The following is a 21,540-nucleotide window of genomic DNA, read 5'->3' as shown; positions in this document are numbered from 1 at the left end:
GATGTAGAATTGAGATAGTAGAGATAGTAGAAAAATGGTACGGTAGTAACGTACTGCTTCACGTGAACATTGTCTATTCATCATTGTCCAACAAGGACTTTGATAAAGATACACCTGACGGAAGTTTTTTAGCAGTACTACTCATTACTGAGCTTTTCAGCTAATATTTGTGAATTATAGGATCTATGAGATGCTGAAGGTATGGAGACTTGGAGTAGAGCCCTTTAGTGTCATACATATAGATTCAAACGAAAGGATAAGCATCTCTTTATAATCATTATACGTTTTGTGGAAAACCACCTTCAAACACAAAAAAAAAGAAGACTAAACTAAACCGTTATGGCGTATTATGGGCTCTCTTCTTAAAGCAAGTAATCCAAAACTTGTGGACCAACCGTTCTCATTGAGTAACTGAGCCATTTCTTTTAACAGTCCTTTTAATAGATTAACTCAACCTGCTTCAGGAATATAAAATTTGACGGGCTATAAGTTGTAAACATCAGACAGGCGAATTTGAATTCGATAAGCTTTGAAGACCTAGCTATCGAGTTTCAAATAGCCTTTGTGTCATAACGGTTAGTGAATCATCCATGTAGATATATAACTGCATGCGATAGACAAGGATAGATCAGTGAATTTCACCATTCTTTGCTTACCAGTTCCCACTATGAATATTGAAGATTATAATATCCTTTCGAATTACAAGAGGGATTATGACCAATTTATCAGGCCAAATGAGAATTTACAGAATGCAGTTGATGCTCAGATAGATACACCAGCCGTTACTTGGGCTATTATTAGTACGGTGATTGACATCTTAGGTGACCAGGCAAACTGTTGGAATTATCAAATTCAAGGGGAAAACAACCATGTTAGCGTTTGGCCTACTGAAGCAAGCATTAACAAAGGTATCATATCCGAATTGGAGGATGCTGCTAAACGTAATCTTGGAATACATGGGTACTCTATATTAGAGCTATATAATATAGAAAATGGCCCTGATGAAGAAACAAGTCAAAACGGGCGGCCCCTTACCGCTATTTCTGATGATGTTTCTCTAATCTGCAACTGCTGGCTGGATTATACCACAAAGTTGGGGTTAATAAGAAGTGGAAACTTTATCAAGAATGAAGCATATAAAGACAGTGCCCGTGACTTAGAATTGTGGCGTTTCGGTAATGATTTTGACAGAACTCAATTGAAAGATGGAGAGATGTTAATCCACATGCTAAAAATGTAAGTGATCACTAGTCATCTTCATCGCTCAATATAGCATCTCTATCTTTTCACAGCGTCCATTTATTGCGGGAGGTGTCATATCAGGATCCTGTTTTTATAATTTTCGCTATAATCACGGTAATAACTATAAAGAATTACTATCTATTCTATATGTAAAAACAATGTGGAATCAGCGATTACTCAACTCAAATAGAAACTTATGAGACAAAGAATAGATCATGTTTACTACATTGAAATAAATATATGTAGCATTAGTCTAGTCGAAATCTTGAGATTGTAGGATTCAACTGGTCTGGCTGAATAAGATTGTTTTTCCATTTATCGATTTGTTTTACCAAATTCTTGGACGGATTTAGTATCCTTTCATGTAATATCACATCGTTCATTTCAATGTACAATCCTACAACTGTACCTGTTATTTCCACTTTAAAAACATTCCCACAACGCGTGAGGTTTCTGTCGTAACAAAAAATTAGCGCCATCCATGGACGATGAATAAGATAACCATTTTCTAATACGAGCTCTAGTTGCTCTAACCAAAATGCAGTAATATCAAGAGATATCAATTTTGATTTTGATGCAATTGATTTCCAAACCTTTTTCACGAGAAATGATTCTTCAGTCTTAGATAAGGTACACTCCAGTCAAGTTTTCTTAAAAAAAAAGGAAAACCATTCGTACGAGAAAATTCAAACTTGATGTCTCCATCAAATAAACTCTTTGAATACTCAGGAGTGCATTTCTGGGTTAATTGTGCATGGAATGCATGAAGCTGATCCATCCATGGCAATGAAAGAAATCGCGTGTTTTAAGGTGCTTTCTCGAGAAGACTCAAATAATTTTATAAACGAACTAAGGTCTTCGGTTCCAAGTTAGTTATGCCTAATAGCCCCGAACATTCACAATCGATACTAGATGATACTAGATATAAGCTGATTTTTCCATCAAACTTTTTAAATAATTTAGATCTGCTATAATGTTGTTACCATCGCCTTTCATTCTTTTATTGCTCTTTGAAGGCTTCTTCTGTCACATAAATTACAACAGACCGGAAGTAAGATACGAAACACACACACACAAAAAGGAGAGAACTGTAAAAACCGCTTTAATATAAGCATCAGAAAACTAATAAAACATGGGTAACTCCAAACCCAATAGCGCGTCCCCAAAGATTATATCACTGTATACATAACTCTGTTAAACGATTAGGAATAATTGAAACATAAGAAGATAAAGTGGATTAGCAAGATAGCCAAGGGGTAAAGAGCTAAGCCGTAGCTGGCAGATGAACCACGAATATATTTAAAATTTATATTCTTCGAATCAACTTGGCGGGCGAAAACCTTGCTCCAAAGCCGCCAGAGCCAACTTAGATTTCGGTTTCTTTGACTTTTTAGAAGATCTTTTATCTTCGTGTTGCTTTTTTTCTTCCTTCGATTTTTTTATTTTCTTACTATCAGTCGAATCACTAAAACTGTTTTCACGTTTTTTCTGTAAAATACTCGAGCCAGCAGTCTCTTTCTGTTTTTCCTCGTCCTTCTTTTCCTTAAAAGGCTTCTTAAGCTTTTTTGAATTGATCATATCTGAATTTTCTATGTCGCCGGAAGGTCTAATTTCTTTTGTATCTTTATTATGATCATTCATATCTGGAGAGGCCTGCGCATTTAGAACTTCGTGTTTCGGTTCTGAGAAAGGAGTTAACGATGGTGAGCGCTCATTACGTGGTAAAGTATCCGATTCTTCCTTTACTAAGTTATCATCCAATTTATGCTGTTCCTTAATTGACTTTAGTTTTTTCGTATCAGATTTCCAATGCAATAGTCGTTCAAAACTAACACCCATCCAACATTTCCTCGCTTTGGCGTCCTCAATCAAGTTACGAAAGACTTCATTTTGCAGTAAAGGTTCAGTACTGCCCACAATGTACAATGAAGACCTTGCTCTAGTTAAAGCAACGTTCAAACGACGTACGTCTTGTAAAAATCCTATACCATTTCCCATGGAACTCCTGACGCAAGAGAAGATGATAATGTCCTTTTCTTGTCCTTGAAAACCATCAACTGTATGTATGTCCAAGTACTTAAAAATAATTGATCCAAATTTTTTCTGAAATTGGTAGCGAAGTTCTTGGACTTGGCTTCGATAAGGAGTAACAATACCAATCTTTCCTTCAAAGTCAATATTGATAAAGTTTTGTGAAAGTTTTTCATATAATAAAAGAACAAATGATGCTTCATCAGTATTATACAATGATTTAGATTTTGAAACAGATTCTTTACCTTGCACGTTAAAAAAACGATAAACACCAAATAGAGCATCATGATGCCATGGTCGATCTGCAACAGAAACCATATTTGGTCCATCAATTAGCTTCGATTGGTAAAAGTAATGACTGGGAAATTTGCTAATTTCTGGGTGCATTCGGTATTGGATGCTTAAAAGATAGGCATTACTTGGATTCTTTTTAAACATCCGGACATAAAGTGACTGATCATAACCGTTTTTTGAAGCAGACTTCGACAGCACAGTTGGTGGTAACTGGTTCGGATCACCGACCATAATACAACGTTTGCAATCATATTTCAAAGGGATAAGAGAGCTAAGCTCGACTGCTTGAGCAGCTTCATCTATGATTACAGTCGGGAAACTTATATTGGCATTTAGCAACGTCTCATGACCGCTAGCAGACAAAGTTGCACAAACTACATCAGCATCCTGAAGAAGTTGATTTTGTATTTGCTTTTTCGCTAAATCCATACTCCTGTTGGCATTTTGTTGCGTGCTGCGCATTTCGTCTAAACTTTGTTCAAGGGAATTTTTTTGACGTGTAATTTCTCTGAGCCTTAATTCCAAAGAGGAGCTATCCTTACCAGCTTGGCGAGTTAAATCAATATTTTCTCTTAACTTGTTACGTTCCAAAAGAATAGCGTCATGTTTTTTTCTGACTTCGCCGGCATCAGAAGAATTTTCATGCTTCTTTAAATTTGTAATTTCCATTTGCTTAACCATCTGTTCTTCTAGTGTAAATTCCTTAGCATGAACATTAATTGACTCTGTGAAACCTATTCGAATTACTTTAGGCATAAACTTTATTCCTTCATGGTCGTATACGCCATCTTTTAAACGCAATAAAATTTCGTCTATTGCAGCATTACTAGGAGCACAGATCAAAACCCTATTTTTCTGATTTTGTTGAATGGGATTTGACTGCCCAGGGGCAGCAAACCGTAAACCCTGACCTTTGGAAGTCAATATCGCACCAATCATACCTAAAATAGTTTTTGTTTTTCCTGTACCAGGAGGACCCTGCACAAGTGTAAATCCATCATTACTAGAAGCTGCGTTAATTGCTTTAGCTTGAGGCTCATTAACTCCATATGATTTCACAATTTTTTTTAGGCCTTCACTATTAGCATACTCCGAGTGTTTGCTAATTCTGGCATGTAAAATATCGCTGGAAAGATTAACAAATGGAAGTGACTTCAATGCGGAGTATTCGCGCAAACTGGTGGTCGCACTAAAAAGTTTCTGTAAGTAAAACTTGGCACCAGGAATCATTTCTTGTAGCGTTTTTGCATCAGAATTAACACGAACAAAAATATCGATTGATTCTTTCTTCCTAGTTAGAGACTGAATTTTAGCAAGAGTTGACGGCTCTTTTTTTTCTGGTGAGCTAGGTTTTTTTGACTTGGATAATACGCATATGTCAGTATCGCTGAGATACTGTAATTCAGTGATTGTTCTGGAGGAAAAACCTAGCTCAACAAAGTTATCAACAGTGGTACGAGTATTCATTGTCAATTCTAACGGAGTATATTGATCTTCCTCAATAGCTCCGCGAATTTGAGCCCAACATTCATTGAATAAAAACGGCATAAAGGTTTTCTCGTAAGTATCTGGAGAAGAGTAAGCAATTTCAATACTTCGACATCTCAAATTTTTTTCATCGACAGTTGTATCAGATTGGAGAATTGGATTCCAGCTTAAAAGAATTTTATAAAAACTTTGAACATCTGGAAATAAACGAAGCCGAGAGGTATAAATACTCTGATGAGCTTCCCTGTGACGCTGTGCAGGATGTACGACATTATTAGTCTTCAAGGAATTTATATCCAAAAGTTGTACTTGACGACGTGGAGCATTTGATTTATTCTGATTAGAGACATCACGCATTAAAGAGAAAAGCCCATTATTTTCATTTTCCTTATTATTTGAATCGGATTCTGACTCTGACTCTGACTCTGATTCGGAAGATTCTGCATCATTTGAAGTCAATTGTAAGTTCCGTTTAGGTTCTATAGGCTTCTTTTTTGGAGCTACAGAATCCAACTTATTCAAAGTTCTGCGTGACTGTAACTCTGAAGTTTCTCCGATAGTCAAGTTAGCAGATTTTGGGCCGACCTTCTGAATATAATTTCGACGAGCGGGTTGTGGCTTTTCAATTGCGTCCTTCTCTTTATCAAGCAGGGACAATGTTTTTGATGAAAGAGTAAAATGGTTTGCTGTCCCTTTATCTTCATTGGCGGAAACAACCTTAGTATCACTTTCTTGAGATTTAGAAGAGAGTTTCCTTTGTTGCTTCGGTCCTTCATCTATCACATAGACATCCGGACTCGTCAAAGCCACTTGTTCTGAATTTGATGTTTCGCCTGCAGTTGAACTGAAAGGCTTTGTTTGTAAATGCTCAGGTAAATAAGGTGAAATTGCAAGAAACAAATCTTCCCGTTCGGATAAAGTAAGGATCGTAGACCCATCTCGTGCTGCAGAAGACTTTTGAATCATATCAACAGTATTTTGATTAATTGGCAAAGACAAGTTATTGAATAATTTCAGCATAGCACAAATAATTCTGACAACTGAAGATAATAAACTCGAATCGTTCAATTTAAGCCAATAGGAAAGTGTTATTAGGGAGTTAAGAACTGAATTAGCTAATGCTTTCTTAGAAACGTCGCTATCTTCTGGTTTGGAATTGGAGACAGAAATATTGATGCCAGCTATAAATTCGGAGACCTGATGAAAGCTTTTTAAAAGCATTTGACAACAGTCTAAAGAAACATGCATTATGTCAACGAGAACTTCTTTTTCATGTTTTACTGGCCAACTTGGTAAAGCAATAAAAAAATGAGCAAGAAACTTCCATAAATTATCCCAATATGTTTTCAAGGCATCACAGTTATCTTCATCTTTGAACGATATGCTAGTACCATGTAACATTCCATCTAATGGGTGGAAAAGATGTGTGATGATCGTTTTTCCTTGATAAACCAGCCGCTTAACACTGCTAAACGCCCTATATTTAACCCATTGTAAATAAATACCTGAGAGCGCTCTAAGTGAATCCGAAAACCGATATTTTAGCAACTTGTCTATGGCTTCACCTATGCTTTCAGTATCAGTTGACAGATTAATTATAGTCCATGCATTATTTGAAAATTCAGAAATTGGAGAAAAAAGGAATCCTATTAGCGCAGAAAAAACGTGAGGATTTTCCAAAAAAGATTTTAAAGATGAAAGACTCCAACGTTGAATTATCATCAACATGTCAGACAAAAACTGGCAAAACGAGTCTAGTGCTTTATTATAAGCAGACAAAAAGGCATCATCAGTCTTCGGTGGATCAAGTTTGTCTATAAGATGAAGAGATGAAATGCATCGGAAAATAGAACAAGCCAAGGTTTGACTTTGTTCGACGAGGAGAGAAAGTAATTTTCTCCAAAAAGTTGATACAGACTTTTCAGTAAGATGCAAGTTTATGTTTACATCATTACGCTTCTGAGCGTACTTTCGATAACTATGTCTTAAAGCATAAACATCGATGTTCAAGCGATATTCGAAAGCTTTCTTAAACGATGGTTGTTCAAAAGAATTGATATAATCTTTGAGATTAGAAAAAAAGAGATCGAAATTCGAGCATACAGTTAGATGCAAGGAATCCACATATGCTTTTGGTGAATCTTCGCTATGAGATATAATCTGAAAGTATTCGTTAAAAAGCAAAGAATGAATTTCACAAATACATTTGAAAATGGGATTATTCATATACGTGATTCCTTCAGATATTGTAAAAAGTACATTGCACTTTTCAAGCAACATTTGTACAGCAGGTAGGTGTTTTTCTAAAGAAATCGAGTTGAGAAAGGGTATGGTCCAATCCAAAATCTTGCTATTGCAATCTTTATTTTGCTTTATCATTTGTTCTACCCAATGTTGATGAGCTTCGCTTTCAAAAATCAAAGTAACAACTTGAGAGGGTTCAAGTTTAGAAGCTTTCCAAAACCTAAGTTTATAACATTTTAATAAAGAATGCAGACAATCTAAGAAAGAGGGATATTGACTCAACGGTGCTTTCTCCAACCCGCGTAAGATAAAGGAAATTGGTTCAAATCCATGTTTTCCTAAGGATTCAAAATAATCAAATGAGACATTATTCAAAAGAGCCGAAAAAGCATTCAAAAAGCGCTTTACATATACGTCGTCGGATGTACTTTTCCTTAAAGAATGAATTTCCTCAAGAAATGGTGCTTGGAGGTTCACAAATTCATTCGCGGGGATTACTTCACAACCGCTGAGAATACCGAACGCCCATTTCCGTAAGGCGTCATCATCAGAAAATAAAAGGTACACAACACCTGGAACCAACTTTTTAGATAGTCGAAGAAATCCAGCCTCCAAGAACCTCTTTCGAAACAACGTGAAAAGGGTTTCATTCTTTAAAAATTCTACATTATATAGAATTTCATAAAAAGCACACAAAATAGGTTTGGAAGAGGCACTAGAGTCAATCTTAGGAATACTTTGTAAAACCTTCATTAGTCTGGAAACATCCCATTGAAATATCTTCTCAAGCACTATAGCGAGAGTGTTTGGATCAAAATGGAAAATATTAAGGCATAAAGTCTTGAATTCTTCAATTAATTGATGATAGCTTAATATGCAGGAAGGGCAAACTTGGAGTCGTTCGTCCAAGTGTTTTTTAAACCACGTCAAAAAATCATTTTCATCCTGAAAAGAAAATAGAAAAAAGCATTCCCGTACAGCAATCTTCAAGTGCGATTTACAAACCCAATGAGCATCTTGGCGGTTGGCATTTAAATACGATAGAGCCAAATGAAGAACTTTATTAGAACCCTGAAATGAAGGTGAATTTTGATTATCCTGAATCGATTGTTCTAGTTCCTGGAAGAGTTTCGAATCCTCCATAGCCGCAGTGCTACTTGGGCATTATTTATTGTTTGAAAAAGTTTGGCTGTAAATAAAACGAAAGCATATTATAATAAGACGCGACACGGTATAATGAATTACGCTAGAGTATGGTAGATGTTCAATTTAATAAACAATATCACAAACGAACAATGAATTACAGGAATATAAATGACAAGAAGCAATTATTAGATTCTAAATGGAAAATTATAAGAAAAATGGGACATTAAAATCATTATAGAATGGGCTAGCAGCATTTTTTAACACGATGAGTCAACAAATCAGGTCGAACTTTCAACTTGTTTGTCAAAAATTAGACGAGCTAAGCGTTTGTAATCTGCAAGCAAAATGTTTATTTCGCCGACCTTCAGCTCGGAGGCGTCTGTCACGGTAAGAAACCGTTCTAGAGGTGGATCATTAACGGAGACAACGTTGTCTGTCGACAAAGTAGAGTTACGAAGAGCATGCCCAGCTACTTTATTGACAAAAGAGGAATAAGATTTTTCAAGAGCTACGCCCAAACCTCTTAAGTTTGAAAGCGAAGATCGTTGTTCATTATTTGTTTCAAGGTCTGCTTGATTAGAATCGGAAGACGGAAATTCATCCTTAGCAGAGGCCTCTAATGATAGAGGATCGTCCGTTGCCTGCATGGGACAATGGGTCAGTAGATTTGGACACGCACGGAGGATGAAAGAAATTGCAGCTTCAAACGTTGTCAAGCAATACTTTTGTTGCCCAGTTAAGTAATCTGGGTTTCGAAAACGCAAAACAAAATTCAAATGAGACACTAATTGTAAACCCTGAAAAGATAATATGCAGAAGATAGTTAGATTTAATAAATTATCAGCATTTAATTCTTGTTTCGGCAAATTTGATGCCTCAACGATTTTTTCACTAACATTCATAAACAGATTCAGTTTCAGCAAAGGCGTTTTTAGTCTACTGAGAGCAAAGAAAGTCTCTGCGACATTTTCAAGGCGCTTCTTTATCTCTGCTTCAATGGAAAGACACTCCACTAAACCGTTTTTTTCTTCAGAAGAGGCGAACTTTTTAAGAAGGTCATCTTTATTTTCATCGGTGCTAGTGCTCAAACAGAAAAGTCTAGGTATGCATTAGAATCAATAGCAAAGTAGTATTAAGAATAGAAAACTCACCTGTCATATAAATACTCGCATACGATACCTTCAATAATATTCATCCATTCATCTTTTTGTTTTACAAGGTGTTGCTTTGCCATCTTCTGGGTTTCCATTTCCTCAGGGGAAAGTAAAGGCACATCTTGACTTGGAGATTCAGGATTGGGAATTAGAGTTGAAAGCATAAATTCATCTGTTTTTCTGTAAAAGTCATGAAAGGTTTTCGTTATTTCATCAGGAGATAATAGTTGGGGATGAACGGGGCTTACAAGAGATGAAATAAATTCCTTAATGCAAAACTGTACAGTTACAGGAAGTACGGAAGCACTCTCGGGAAGCTCAATGTCGTCTAGTTTTTGCTTAACTGTATATTTTGACGCTCTCCAGGAGTTTAAAAAACTCATAATGCAGATGAAATTACTGACCTAAATTTTAGGTTTCTTAACATATATATCTGTATGTATAGAAAAAAAAAAAGGACTGAAAGCTGAAAGTAAGGTAAGAAGGAACTAATAGAATCAAGGTTATATATAGTTGATAAGTAAGCCGTTCGATTCAACTTATAAAGGATAAACCTGGACGAAAAGAAAGTTATAGGAGATAAATCCTTAACTGTTGGAAGCTTCCGTTATAATGATTATGAAAACTCAAAATACAGGGAACTGAGATGAAGTGCACAAATTTAAGAATGGCAAGCCAAACCTGATAAATACCGTTGGAATCCTTCGAAATTTACTACACCGTAGAGAAATATTTTCACAAAAATGAAAACAAAACTTGATTCTTTATGTTTTCGATGTTTGAGATATGACCAAAGAAGATTCAAGGAATCCACAACGCAGTATCGCTATTTTACATTATTAAGTTGATGTAAACAAAGGCAAGAAAGGTATCAAGAAAGAAAGCGATCATTCTTCATTGAAGGTAGAGTATATGGCATTCGTTGGAGTTTTAAGCTAGCGATAATTTGGTAAATAGAAAGGTAAGACTGAGCGTCAAAAGAATCAGTGTTGTATTTTGCTTCCTCAGTCAACTCGACGGTTTTAGCTAGTCTCTACGAAATGCCTTCTTTAAAATCTATCTTTTTTATTTTTCATTTGTTTTCACAAGAAAAGAAGGAAACATCATTTTTATACTCGAATATCATATTTATTTAAATGTCTTCCATTTTATTATGAAGTGTATCGTTGTAAGTTGCAGTTACATCGATATTGCTACCCTGTATATGTTACCTGTCGTTTTTGGATTGTTCAATTTAAGCTTGGGAATATGAGCTCAAAAAGGGCTTTTGATCAAAAAAAAAAATGAAAAGACTCTATGTGGTTTCCTGAGATTTCAGCCCAATCCCATTGCTTAGCTAAATTTCTATGTAAGTACTTATGCCTTTTTTCATAGCATTCGTTTCATTTAGCATAGGAAAAACATTAAAAACATTCTCAGTAGACTTGTTTCTCTCTGACGATTGTTTCACAGGTAGTCTTTGCTTGAGTAAGGTCTTACTGGGGCAAAGAGAAAAATACACTTTCACCAGAGAAAACAAAAAATAAAAAAATAGTTTTATTATTTTATTTCATTTATATAATTATTCAAAATCTTAGTTTAAAATTTATTTGTTACTAATCAGATCATTTGTCTATGAAAGACTTCCATCTAACGAATCGTACGTACTATTTGAACTTTTTTACATACCACAAACAATGGGAAATCCTAAGAAGAGAGCAGAAAAGGCAGAAGCTGCAAAAGGCAGGAAGGACGAAGTTGACGCAAAAAAGAAGGAAGCTGAGGAAAGTGAAAAATGGTCGAAAGGAATCAAGAGTAACAATAAGAAGGAGCAAGAAGAGGAAAAGCGACGTTTAGCAGCTCAAAAGAAAGCAGAGCGTACTCGGTTAGAACAAGAAGAAATGGCTAGCATTCCATCAAAAGGTGGAAAGGGTAAAAAGGCTGGTGCTCGTAAAGATTTATCTTTGGATGCTTTTCTGGAGGAACCTGCTCAACCAGCCTCATATAGCGCAAGCAACATTGACGATGCTTTGAACCTACTTAGTTTGGATTCTGGGTCCAAGGAAAAAATTGATCGCCATCCTGAACGCCGTTTTAAACCGGCGTTTAATGAATACAAAGAATCACGACTTCCCGAACTTCGTAAGGAAAGTCCTGGTCTTCGTCTTAATCAGTACGAAGATGTTATGTATAGAGAGTTCCAGAAGCACCCCAACAACCCTTTTAACAAGGTAAGTTTAGCACAATCATCGGTGTACTCTAACGCCTATTTTTAGCTCAACGTAAGTTACAACACCAAACAAGACGACATTAAAAGTCTTCGTGCTGCTCGTAAGGCTGAATTGGAAGCTCGCCTTCGAGAATAAGTTTTTTAGTTCTTTTTGTTTTTATTTTTTGTATATGACGTTTTCCTTTTTTGGTGAATTGAGTTGGACGGAATTCCTACATGTTACTCGTATTTAATATGTTATGAAATATGAACTCTTCTCATAAATTCTATATTTGTTTTATTGTTCAGCCCGTAGATGACTGAAAGTGGATTCAGATAGTTCATCCTCAAATCTGATGTCTTACAGACTTATGATTCATGAATTTGTCGAAAGATGCCGATCTTTCGAAATGTTTCTCGTTACTGAATAGTCATATACATATGTCCATTTTAAACAATAAGCTATCAAGTTGAGAAGTGAGTCGAGAAAGGAATTGGTTTGCTCGTGGAAGGTTATTTGATTAAGCTACACATTACTTTATTTCGCTTGCAATACTTTTCTGGCTACAGAAAATTTGTTTGTGTGATTTTGATATTTAAAAAATGTATTTGCTATAGTAGTAAATCTATGGAAATGGACGAAGGGAAAGGCTATAAGGTGGTTACCTCAATTAAAAAGGACCAAATATTTTCTTTTTGTTTGAAAATATATTTATTAATGTCAAAAGATGAAAGTAACGTTTCATTGGTTTGTAAATATTTTGAATAGTTGACTTCCTCATTATAATCATAAAATCAGATAGTATCCTATAATATTACAAAAGTGAAGTCGAGAAGGAAACTGCTTTTTGGTTATTTGGATTAAAACTAATCGTATAATATATATAAATTTAATAGGTATCATATTTTACGTATACTTGTTGCATATACTAATTGTATTCGCTAAATCTAGTTCGAGCCTAATTAAGAAGGGACCTGCTTCACGCAACGGTAACTTTCCCTCTCCCCCTCTCTCATAAGTAGTCTGTAATTTGTGTTTTTCGGCCCGTCGACCTTATAAAAAAACATTGTTTGCTGCTTAATTGTTTTAGCTTTACAAATTCGCGATGTCTAAATCGGTTAGTTCTGCTGTTAAAGCTATAGATTGGGCAACCATCCCTAGCAAGTTGAAATTGGACGCTAGCACTGCTTCTGCTGTTGCCAACTTCCGTTCACGTCATGCCCAAGCCGCTGGAAGACTTGGAACCCTGAAGGAACAAGCTACAACGGTTGATTTTGCATTTTACCGTCAGGTGCTTAGGAACCAAGAAATCGTGAACCGTATTGAGTCTTCTATGAAATCTTTTAAGCCTGTTAAGATCAATTTGGCTTCTCAACTGAAGGCAATTGACGCCTTTGAAGGCAAGGCTGTCGAAAGTGCTAAGAAGAACGTTGAAATGGTCAAGACTGAATTGGGAAGCTTGAGTTCTACTTTGAAAAACATTGAACAAGCTCGTCCTACCAATGAAATTTCTATTGAAGATATGAAGACTGCTGTCCCTGAGGTCGAAAAGATTGTTGAGACTATGGTTACAAAGGGTAAATGGGTTGTCCCTGGTTACCGCGAGAAGTTTGGCGATTTGAGCATTATGTAAACCCACTATACTCCTCATTTAGTTGGTTTATGTCGATCAAGACATACTTTAGCTAAACATTTAGGGAACCATTTCTCTTTGATTCGTAAATTAGCACGTGAATCGCTCCTTTTACATCTCTATGTTATAGTTTGATTCAGCTGTGAGCACGTTAAGCTAATTCCAAAGTCAATGAAATATATTAAAACTACAATTGGCATTGCACAAGAATGTACGATGCTTCAAGGTTAGCGAATCTTCCTGTAGAAAACTAGTTCGAAAGTCTTACAGCAAATTTCAAAGGTAACTCAACTCACATTTACAATATTATTTGCAAGACTAATGTTTATTTCTGATTCTCAATGAACTGCCCAAGCTTGACTTATAGGAATGCACTCAAATACGTTATATTCGATTCGTTTTATAGAATTTGTACTGGGCGGACGCGTTTAACCAAAACCATGTTTTATGATCAATACGTCCTGACAAAAAAGAAAGGGGGAATGGGTGTAGTTTGGTAAATAATTGCTTTAATTGATGCTAATACTAATGATTTCAGGCTCGCAGCTACTCTGGGGTCAAAGCACTCTCTCCGGAAACTTCATAAAAAAGATATAATGTCTGTTAATATCGATGAAGCTTGTGAATTTGTCGCGTATTCTCCCGAACCGCTAGCTTTACGCCTTAGTAGTAACTTAATGATTGGTGTTGCACGCGTTTATGCCCATCAATATTCTTTCTTCCAATGTACGATACGCGTTTTTCGACGTCAACAAATCCCAAAAGTCCGGTTTACTTACATTTTTTAGCACAAGTTTCTTCACTGCATTCAAGACTACGCAAAGAGCTTGATAATATAAATGGCAAGCTTTCTAAGAGTATCGACGCGCGCGTAGAAAAATCAAAGTACGCGACTTTATTGTTTAAAACATAAAGTTAAGTTACTAATGATATATAGTACTGATAATCTAATCCTTGCTGATGACCCAGCCTTTGTACCCGAATTGACATTATCGAACGGTCTCAGTCTTCCCTCTTTGGACCTCAATTTTACCTTGAACAATGATTCAATTTCATTTGATCATACAAACTTGACGTCGTTACAAACACTTCCAGAAGCTTCAAATACCTTTGGCAACGCGACTCAATCCTTTAGCCTTCAAAACCACGCCCCTATGTCGAGATTTGATTATGAAGCGTCAAATAATCTTTTTCCAGATGAGGTTTTGGACTTTGAATTTGACGAAAATGGTGAGGTGCATGATATTTCGACACAGGACAAGATGCCTCAACTTACGCCTGCTAATTCTCAAGACGAAGAGGATCATCCCGATGCTCAATCCCCCATTGAAGCGCACGACGAAGAACAAGAATCTCGGATTCGGATATATGAATTAGACGATGATGTTTTACCCCTTCCGGTTCCCTTGGAATCTGTAGTAGACCCAAATCTTGAAATTCAACCTCAGGAAGAGCCTGTTAAACGTAGAAGAATTCAAAAAATTGAACCTGACGAATCTATCGAGCTGAGTACAAAAACCCTTTCCCATTGGAGGTCCACGTATGTGGAAAGGATGAAAGCCCTTGAAACTGCCAAGCATATGCGACGAAAAGGAACCTCACTTGAAAAGAAAAAACAGCTAAAAAAATTGTATCATTGGGAATCATTCCATCCTATTATTCAAGAATGGGTTGGTAAACTTCAACCAGAACCAGTTCACAACCAAACAGAAGCTGATGATGTTGAGTTGCCAATGCCTAACTTGGAAAATTCAGATATTGAAATGGGTCGTGATGCTCAGGGGTCTTTAGAGTTAAATATGCCTTGGAATACTTCCTCTCGTTCAAACAGTCTATTAAACTCTTCTAAAAGTCAATCTCAAAATGGTAGTGAACATTCAACTCCATTGCTTGACACTCGCTATGGAAAAAGACTTACACCTAGTCCTTCAATGAATAACCGATTGCAGTTCTTGCCTGCTTTGGAATCTAGTCAGTATCATGATCACTTAAACTCTGAATTATCTTTGCAACTTGAAGATGACTTTTCTCTCTACAAAAATACTCAAGAAGAAAATATTGGAAATTTCTTACATATGGAACGAGAGTGTGCTAATTTCTATGAATACACAAAAACAGCAATATTTGAAAACGGTGGAGAGATGACCTTCTCAGAGCTCTTACCCTGTACATTACAACGCTCTGTGGCCGCACAAGCTTTCAGTCATCTTTTAGGTACGATTTATCATACGTATTTCTTACTTACCTACTTAGCTTTAACCACAAAATCTGCTGTCTCAGTGAAACAAGAAGCCCCGTATGATGAAATTGTTCTCTCTTTAAATGCCCTTTAATTATAAAACACGTCTTTGTTAAATATGAAAACCATTAAACCTGATGAAATTATCTCTAACATTTATATCTGCATTTGCTTTGGAATCTGGCTAAATATATACTAAAGTTTAAATTCGTTGTTATTTTAACCACAATGAATAAATTACTAATTTTGTAAATAGCTAGCAGGTCTGAACCTGTATGTTGGATTTTTGGTTTGATAAAAGATTTAGAATTTTAAAGTATTTATTGTATTTTTATAAAAATTACAACAAATAGAAGCGTAAATGCCTTTACTAAAAATTTTACTTATGAACATCTGTTGTATATTCACTACTGGCTATACGAATTATATTTAAGTAAGTTCCCAATTCTGCCTATAAACACGTTCATGCAAAAAGCAAAATTAGTTAAAAATGGGCCGTAGAAAATCATTAAGAAGCCAAATGTTAATTCGAAATTTACCTCAAGAAGAACTTGACTCAAACGATGAATCAGATAGCAGCGACATCGATGAAGAACAGGTGCATGGTATATGGATTGAGAAACCGTTTCAGACTGAAGCAGGACGATCTTATTATCGAAAGCTACAGAAGGATGGCATTATATATCGTCTAGGTGATGATATTACTGTGAATGATGGGGATTCTAGCTTCTATGTTGGTGTTATTACAAAGTTATACGACAAGGCAATCACTAAACATTCGGGAGAGAAGTATTATGAAGCTATCTGGTACAGTAGAGCAGTTGCAAAACGCATGGAAATTAAGCCAGAGTATTTATTGCCAGATCGTCATGTAAATGAAGTTTACCTGTCTTGCGGGCGAGATGAAAACCCGACGTCTAGCATTATAGAGCATTGCAATATCTATTCTAAAGAAGAATTCTTCAAAAGATTTCCTCAAGGCATACCATCAAAGAAGAAAGACCATTTTGCTCGAAATTTTTTTGTATACAGAGGAGTCCATTTGAAAGTCAACAAGTATACAGAGCCCCTCAATTGGTCCGACTATTCCCATAATTTAGACAAAATAGAAGATTTATTAGTTGAGATGGAAGAAACCCTTAGACTACCAAAAAAGAAGGCTGGTTCTAGAGGCAGAGGCCGGCCAAAGAAAAGATCGGTTTCAAAGAATGTTGAAGGAGATAATGATGAATACGAGCTAATAAAGGAGGTTGAAAGTTTATCTTCCGATGATGCTTCCCCTGTAGTCTCCTCGTCTGATGAAGAGTATGGGACACCTAGAACTCCCAGACGAAAAATCAAACGGTCAAGGAATGCATCAGGCAGCGCAATGTCTACACCTAGAAGAACGTATGATTACTATTTTGTTTTTATTACCTTACTAACAAATGGGTAGTGGCTACAAGCAACCTCTGCAAATCACCCCCCTTCCAATACGAATGTTATCAATGAAAGAATTTCAAAATTCGCCTCATAGAAAAGCGAGAGCTATGCTTCATGTGTCAGCGATTCCAAATACTCTTCAATGCAGAGATAATGAGTTTACTACCATCTTCACTAACTTGGAAAGTGCAATTGAGGAAGAAACCGGTGGATGCCTATACATATCTGGAACACCAGGCACTGGAAAAACCGCTACTGTCCATGAAGTGGTATGGAATTTGCAAGAAATGGCCAGAGAAGGGCAGCTAGCAGAATTTACGTTTTGTGAAATAAATGGAATGAAGGTAACGAATGCGAACCAAGCATATTCGTCTCTATGGGAATCCTTAACTGGTGAACGTGTGACCCCTCTTCATGCTATGGAATTACTGGATAATCGTTTCAACCATCCTTCACCGAATCGATGTTCATGCGTTGTTTTAATGGATGAGTTAGATCAACTTGTAACGAATAACCAAAAGGTGTTATATAACTTTTTTAACTGGCCATCCCTTCCGCACTCACGACTTATTGTTATTGCTGTAGCTAATACGATGGATCTTCCTGAACGAATTTTGTCGAATCGCATATCCTCCCGTTTAGGTCTTTCAAGAGTGCCCTTTGAACCTTATACCCATAATCAACTAGAAACAATTATAGCTTCACGTCTGGAAGAAGTTAAAGATGAAGAGTTGTTTTCTTCTGACGCTATTCGATTCGCTGCAAGAAAAGTGGCTGCAGTCAGTGGAGATGCTCGTCGAGCTTTGGATATTTGCCGGAGATCTTCTGAATTAGCAGAAAGCAAGGACGGAAAGGTTACTCCTATCTTAATTCATCAAGCTATAACGGAAATGACAGCTTCTCCACTTCAGCGTGTCTTGCGAGATTTATCTTTCATGCAGAAGGTGTTCTTATGCGCTATCGTCAATCGTATGCGTCGTTCTGGATTCGCCGAATCCTATGTCTACGAAGTAGTTGACGAAGTGGACCGTTTGATAAAATCTATGACCACTATAGATGCAACTGAGCTTGGCCAAATTTTACAACGTCGTCCAGAGTTTCATTATATTCTTAGTAGTCTGAGTGAAACTGGTGTTCTGTACCTTGAGAATAAAAGCAGTAGAAACGCTCGTGTTCGCCTTGCCATAGCTGATGATGAGATAAAACTTGCTTTCCGCGGAGACACTGAACTTAGAGGTATAGCATAAGATTCCATGCATACTTTTATTTGTATATTAGAGAGAGAGGTTTAAGGTATTTACATGAAGTATATGAATGAATCAGAAAAATGACTGTTTGTACATAACTGATACTGAGCTAGAATAGGAAGCTTACGATTAACATGGTATAATAGTTTTAATCTAAAGTGAAAGAATCCTTTGAATATAAACATCTATGAAAAGTCCGCAATTGGTTTATTACAAACATTACTTACACACTACCATCGAGAACCTGGAAAGCACCAGCATACTGAAAAAGCACAATTGTTTAAAAGAGAGCGAATAAAAGCCTTTCAATTAATCTTCTTTGCTTTTTAGTTATTGTTAAAGTTAATAATGGGAAATTGCTGCTCACGCTTTGGCAGTTCTGATGAGGTTTGAGAATTCAACATTATTAGATGGAGCCTAACAAGGACGTAGATTGATGAAGTTACTCCACTTCTTCCTAATGAAGGGTAAATAATAGAATGACCTTTTGAGTTCTGCAATCGCTAATACCTTAAGAATTCAAAGGACTGCTCCTACTGCTGAGGCAGATATGAGCCTAAGGAAACGTCAAGAAGAAGAAGAATTGGAAACTAAAGTATATGAAAATGCAAAGTAAGACTGAGGAATTTGAAGAAAAAAAGCCAGAATCGGATTTTTAACCTCTCAAGGAACAAATTCATAGACGTATTTTCTATGCGACTAAGGACGGAGGCTCCTGAAAGAAATCAAGATGAAAACACTTATGAGTAAGCTTTAATTTGTATGAATTCTACTTATTAACTGTCTAATTAAGGGAGCTGATGGATCAAATGAACTCACTGGATCTAACGCCAGAATATGAAAGGAGTACACCGACAGAACAGGATCAAGAGTATATCCAAAAGAAGTTGGACATTTTTCTTCGGGAGATAAAGGCTATGAAGTTCAACACAGACATGATTCAAGGAAAAATGATTGTGAATTTGTCCAAAGTAAAGCCAACGATGGGTGAAAGCCCGTCTTGAACATATTACATTCATATGGATTAACCTCAAGGAATGCAATGTTTCCAGATTAGAAAAACTTAAACTTTGGGACTCTATACAGTTTTTGGAATATAATTTAATACTAATGAGCATATTAATTTAATATGTGATGTCCAATGCTACATGAACTCATACTTTGTCGTTAATTGTTATAAAAGATCTTAGTAAAAAAGAAAGCAAAGTCATTGTTGCTTGATGCCTTGATTACAGTATGCATCTGATTTTCTGAATCATTAATAATATAAGGATATTCATAATCCTGGAATAGTAAATCCTTGTCTAACCCTTGAATTTTACATAACCAATTACAGCTAACGCAGGGATGATAAGCAAAGCAAGGATCATGAAGATACTACAACTTTGTTAGAAAAAAGAATAGTAAAAGAAAAAATAAAACGAGGCATACAAAGAAGCTTTCCTTTTAGTACACACAAGAAAGCTTCCTTATGATGCCAGATGTTATAACACATACGAGGGAGCGTCGTTTTCCTCGGTACGAGGTTGCCTCATTTCCAACAATTTTTCTTCTGCCCCGGGTTTTAAATCACCAATGTACATTTCTTCAAGTAACTCATCGGCAGCGGCTGAATGGCCAACATCGCGATATGCCTTGGTACAGTCTTGGCCTAAACAGGAAAAGGAAATTAGCATAAAAAATGAATATAAACAAAATGAATCGGTAATTAAATCTGGCAATCATTGCACCGACTGCTTGCAAACTGAATGACCATATTCCATGCGAGATTTGCAGCTCATATAGAGAACATATGCCCACATAAGAAAAGCGGTAAATTATTCCTGGCCAAATTCAAATAAGCAGACACATATACGGCTACTAAACATAGAAAGGGTTTCTCATATACTTTGAACGGATTCGTCCAGCAGCATTGCTTTTCTATCCTATCACGAAAGAAATAAGAGGCACTTACCACCGTAATCCAACAAAATGTCTAAACCACCAGGATGATCCTCGGCGAATTGGGTCACATCGTACACTTTTCCCTCAAAAACCATATAGAGGTCCTTAGGACTATTGTGTTCTACGACTTCTTCGGCCTCGAAAATTCTGTTCGACATGTTTCTTATGAGATGGGATTTGCCAAGTTTGGACTTATATGGAATGAAAAAAGGAGGGTAATGGAAAACGGGAAATTTTCAGAGCAAGTTCAAGAGTCAATGGGGTTTTAACTTTTGAGCTGAGCTGGACTGCAAGCTATTGGATACCATAGTTCTCGCTTAGATAATCTCCATTTTAGTATTATCGGTCTGGTCCCATTACTATGAATAAACAAACATTACGATAGTCATTGGATTCTTGAATAAGAGATACTATATTTGTATGTGTTTATTTCTATATACATTTCCTTACTGATTTTACCATAGTTCAGGTTTTATGATTTATAAGAGTCATGAAATGGATCTTCAATAAAATATTTTCATCTGATAATTCTAATAAAATATTAGTAATATACTTTCCATCTCTTGGGAATGGTGGTATTATGGAGAAGTATGGCTTAACGGTAAACAAAACCTGTATTCATGTTGTTCTTTTATTTATTAATGAAGGAGTAAGATAAATATGTTGAAGAGAGCTGTTGCAATTGAGGGATGCATATAATTCTACAAAAAGTACTTGTTTAAAGCAACAATTGGAGGTCTTGTCTTTCTTCTCCCTAAGACATTCAGTAACTCATATAATTGCATCTTGCTATAGAGACCAAATCCCGCACTCATACAATGGGTTCAGTATTGTTTTGTAAGATGATGTACTGGGAGATGTCAAAGTGTTTCACTCGCTTGGTTTTTCAGTCCAAAAAGACAGATAGAAACGATTTCTATGGCCTCAGAAGACTTATGATGCAACAGCAACTAACTTTGTTATACGTTCATCACTAGATAGTGCACTTTATTTTTGTGTTTGATTACAACAAGACGTTCAATTTGCGAAGTCGAAAAATCAGAAAAAAGTGTCACGAACCGGGATCGAACCAGTGACCAACAGATCTTCAGTCTGTCATGCTCCCAACTACACCACCGCGACTTTATTGATAGATGCAGTTAATAAGCAATTATATAAGCGTTTAGGAAGTATTCAAAGATAAATAAATTTGGTATTCTGTAAACTCATCTGCTGAATGAACAAGCACTACTATGACTAGGTGTAATGATTTTTGACTATGGATGAA

The 21,540-nt window shown here is 36.2% G+C and overlaps 9 protein-coding genes and 1 non-coding gene across 10 annotated transcripts; 6 read left to right on the top strand and 4 right to left on the bottom strand.

Annotated features, from left to right (window-relative positions):
* The first annotated feature begins 76 nt into the window (after nucleotides 1–76).
* On the top strand, nucleotides 77–1,366 carry SPOG_05750 (uncharacterized protein). The gene has a single exon (XM_013168154.1). The coding sequence runs from the start codon at nucleotides 668–670 to the stop codon at nucleotides 1,238–1,240; it is 573 nt and encodes a 190-aa protein (XP_013023608.1). The 5' UTR covers nucleotides 77–667; the 3' UTR covers nucleotides 1,241–1,366.
* Nucleotides 966–8,462, bottom strand: SPOG_00059 (uncharacterized protein). Its single transcript, XM_013167566.1, has one exon. The coding sequence runs from the start codon at nucleotides 8,440–8,442 to the stop codon at nucleotides 2,563–2,565; it is 5,880 nt and encodes a 1,959-aa protein (XP_013023020.1). The 5' UTR covers nucleotides 8,443–8,462; the 3' UTR covers nucleotides 966–2,562.
* A 140-nt stretch (nucleotides 8,463–8,602) lies between these two features.
* SPOG_00058 (guanyl-nucleotide exchange factor Vps902) lies at nucleotides 8,603–10,527 on the bottom strand. The gene is made up of 2 exons (XM_013167565.1): nucleotides 9,597–10,527; nucleotides 8,603–9,543 (listed from the first exon to the last, which is right to left on the bottom strand). Exons 1-2 carry the CDS (start codon nucleotides 9,980–9,982, stop codon nucleotides 8,724–8,726), a joined length of 1,206 nt encoding a protein of 401 aa, XP_013023019.1. The 5' UTR covers nucleotides 9,983–10,527; the 3' UTR covers nucleotides 8,603–8,723.
* Nucleotides 10,528–11,231: 704 nt separating this feature from the next.
* SPOG_00057 (HMG-box) lies at nucleotides 11,232–12,624 on the top strand. Its single transcript, XM_013167564.1, has 2 exons — nucleotides 11,232–11,809; nucleotides 11,855–12,624. The coding sequence occupies exons 1-2, from the start codon at nucleotides 11,276–11,278 to the stop codon at nucleotides 11,942–11,944; spliced, it is 624 nt and encodes a 207-aa protein (XP_013023018.1). The 5' UTR covers nucleotides 11,232–11,275; the 3' UTR covers nucleotides 11,945–12,624.
* SPOG_00056 (F0-ATPase subunit D) lies at nucleotides 12,623–13,608 on the top strand. The gene is made up of 2 exons (XM_013167563.1): nucleotides 12,623–12,684; nucleotides 12,740–13,608. Exon 2 carries the CDS (start codon nucleotides 12,894–12,896, stop codon nucleotides 13,419–13,421), a length of 528 nt encoding a protein of 175 aa, XP_013023017.1. The 5' UTR covers nucleotides 12,623–12,684; nucleotides 12,740–12,893; the 3' UTR covers nucleotides 13,422–13,608.
* On the top strand, nucleotides 13,524–15,883 carry SPOG_00055 (meiotic cohesin complex subunit Rec8). Its single transcript, XM_013167562.1, has 4 exons — nucleotides 13,524–13,917; nucleotides 13,960–14,147; nucleotides 14,210–14,306; nucleotides 14,359–15,883. The coding sequence occupies exons 1-4, from the start codon at nucleotides 13,763–13,765 to the stop codon at nucleotides 15,752–15,754; spliced, it is 1,836 nt and encodes a 611-aa protein (XP_013023016.1). The 5' UTR covers nucleotides 13,524–13,762; the 3' UTR covers nucleotides 15,755–15,883.
* A 204-nt stretch (nucleotides 15,884–16,087) lies between these two features.
* Nucleotides 16,088–18,512, top strand: SPOG_00054 (origin recognition complex subunit Orc1). The gene is made up of 2 exons (XM_013167561.1): nucleotides 16,088–17,049; nucleotides 17,096–18,512. Exons 1-2 carry the CDS (start codon nucleotides 16,151–16,153, stop codon nucleotides 18,327–18,329), a joined length of 2,133 nt encoding a protein of 710 aa, XP_013023015.1. The 5' UTR covers nucleotides 16,088–16,150; the 3' UTR covers nucleotides 18,330–18,512.
* SPOG_00053 (uncharacterized protein) lies at nucleotides 18,448–19,637 on the top strand. The gene is made up of 5 exons (XM_013167560.1): nucleotides 18,448–18,716; nucleotides 18,762–18,796; nucleotides 18,846–18,941; nucleotides 18,998–19,075; nucleotides 19,123–19,637. Exons 1-5 carry the CDS (start codon nucleotides 18,678–18,680, stop codon nucleotides 19,331–19,333), a joined length of 459 nt encoding a protein of 152 aa, XP_013023014.1. The 5' UTR covers nucleotides 18,448–18,677; the 3' UTR covers nucleotides 19,334–19,637.
* Nucleotides 19,346–20,542, bottom strand: SPOG_00052 (cytochrome b5). The gene is made up of 3 exons (XM_013167559.1): nucleotides 20,284–20,542; nucleotides 19,827–19,980; nucleotides 19,346–19,706 (listed from the first exon to the last, which is right to left on the bottom strand). The coding sequence occupies exons 1-3, from the start codon at nucleotides 20,429–20,431 to the stop codon at nucleotides 19,634–19,636; spliced, it is 375 nt and encodes a 124-aa protein (XP_013023013.1). The 5' UTR covers nucleotides 20,432–20,542; the 3' UTR covers nucleotides 19,346–19,633.
* A 780-nt stretch (nucleotides 20,543–21,322) lies between these two features.
* Nucleotides 21,323–21,395, bottom strand: SPOG_16213. The gene has a single exon. It is a non-coding gene; the product is annotated as a tRNA-Phe (tRNA).
* Nucleotides 21,396–21,540: the final 145 nt, after the last annotated feature.

This window comes from Schizosaccharomyces cryophilus, assembly GCF_000004155.1.
Source record: "Schizosaccharomyces cryophilus OY26 unplaced genomic scaffold supercont4.3, whole genome shotgun sequence".
NCBI lineage: Eukaryota > Fungi > Ascomycota > Schizosaccharomycetes > Schizosaccharomycetales > Schizosaccharomycetaceae > Schizosaccharomyces > Schizosaccharomyces cryophilus.
This window is presented reverse-complemented; position numbering and strand designations above follow the sequence as displayed.

What these genes read in the sequence shown, in the direction of transcription:
- SPOG_05750 (XM_013168154.1), top strand. Translation starts at nt 668, where the DNA reads ATGAATATTGAAGATTATAATATCCTTTCGAATTACAAGAGGGATTAT.
- SPOG_00059 (XM_013167566.1), bottom strand. Translation starts at nt 8,442, where the DNA reads ATGGAGGATTCGAAACTCTTCCAGGAACTAGAACAATCGATTCAGGAT.
- SPOG_00058 (XM_013167565.1), bottom strand. Translation starts at nt 9,982, where the DNA reads ATGAGTTTTTTAAACTCCTGGAGAGCGTCAAAATATACAGTTAAGCAA. An exon ending in TGCGAGTATTTATATGACAG is followed by an intron (nt 9,544 to 9,596) that starts GTGAGTTTTCTA and finishes ATGCATACCTAG; the next exon opens with ACTTTTCTGTTTGAGCACTA.
- SPOG_00057 (XM_013167564.1), top strand. Translation starts at nt 11,276, where the DNA reads ATGGGAAATCCTAAGAAGAGAGCAGAAAAGGCAGAAGCTGCAAAAGGC. An exon ending in CCAACAACCCTTTTAACAAG is followed by an intron (nt 11,810 to 11,854) that starts GTAAGTTTAGCA and finishes GCCTATTTTTAG; the next exon opens with CTCAACGTAAGTTACAACAC.
- SPOG_00056 (XM_013167563.1), top strand. Translation starts at nt 12,894, where the DNA reads ATGTCTAAATCGGTTAGTTCTGCTGTTAAAGCTATAGATTGGGCAACC.
- SPOG_00055 (XM_013167562.1), top strand. Translation starts at nt 13,763, where the DNA reads ATGAACTGCCCAAGCTTGACTTATAGGAATGCACTCAAATACGTTATA. An exon ending in GGGGGAATGGGTGTAGTTTG is followed by an intron (nt 13,918 to 13,959) that starts GTAAATAATTGC and finishes TAATGATTTCAG; the next exon opens with GCTCGCAGCTACTCTGGGGT. An exon ending in TCAATATTCTTTCTTCCAAT is followed by an intron (nt 14,148 to 14,209) that starts GTACGATACGCG and finishes TACATTTTTTAG; the next exon opens with CACAAGTTTCTTCACTGCAT.
- SPOG_00054 (XM_013167561.1), top strand. Translation starts at nt 16,151, where the DNA reads ATGGGCCGTAGAAAATCATTAAGAAGCCAAATGTTAATTCGAAATTTA. An exon ending in ATGTCTACACCTAGAAGAAC is followed by an intron (nt 17,050 to 17,095) that starts GTATGATTACTA and finishes ACAAATGGGTAG; the next exon opens with TGGCTACAAGCAACCTCTGC.
- SPOG_00053 (XM_013167560.1), top strand. Translation starts at nt 18,678, where the DNA reads ATGGGAAATTGCTGCTCACGCTTTGGCAGTTCTGATGAG. An exon ending in CCACTTCTTCCTAATGAAGG is followed by an intron (nt 18,797 to 18,845) that starts GTAAATAATAGA and finishes TAATACCTTAAG; the next exon opens with AATTCAAAGGACTGCTCCTA. An exon ending in CAAGATGAAAACACTTATGA is followed by an intron (nt 19,076 to 19,122) that starts GTAAGCTTTAAT and finishes TGTCTAATTAAG; the next exon opens with GGAGCTGATGGATCAAATGA.
- SPOG_00052 (XM_013167559.1), bottom strand. Translation starts at nt 20,431, where the DNA reads ATGTCGAACAGAATTTTCGAGGCCGAAGAAGTCGTAGAACACAATAGT. An exon ending in CATTTTGTTGGATTACGGTG is followed by an intron (nt 19,981 to 20,283) that starts GTAAGTGCCTCT and finishes TTTCCTGTTTAG; the next exon opens with GCCAAGACTGTACCAAGGCA. An exon ending in GAGGAAAACGACGCTCCCTC is followed by an intron (nt 19,707 to 19,826) that starts GTATGTGTTATA and finishes ACAAAGTTGTAG; the next exon opens with TATCTTCATGATCCTTGCTT.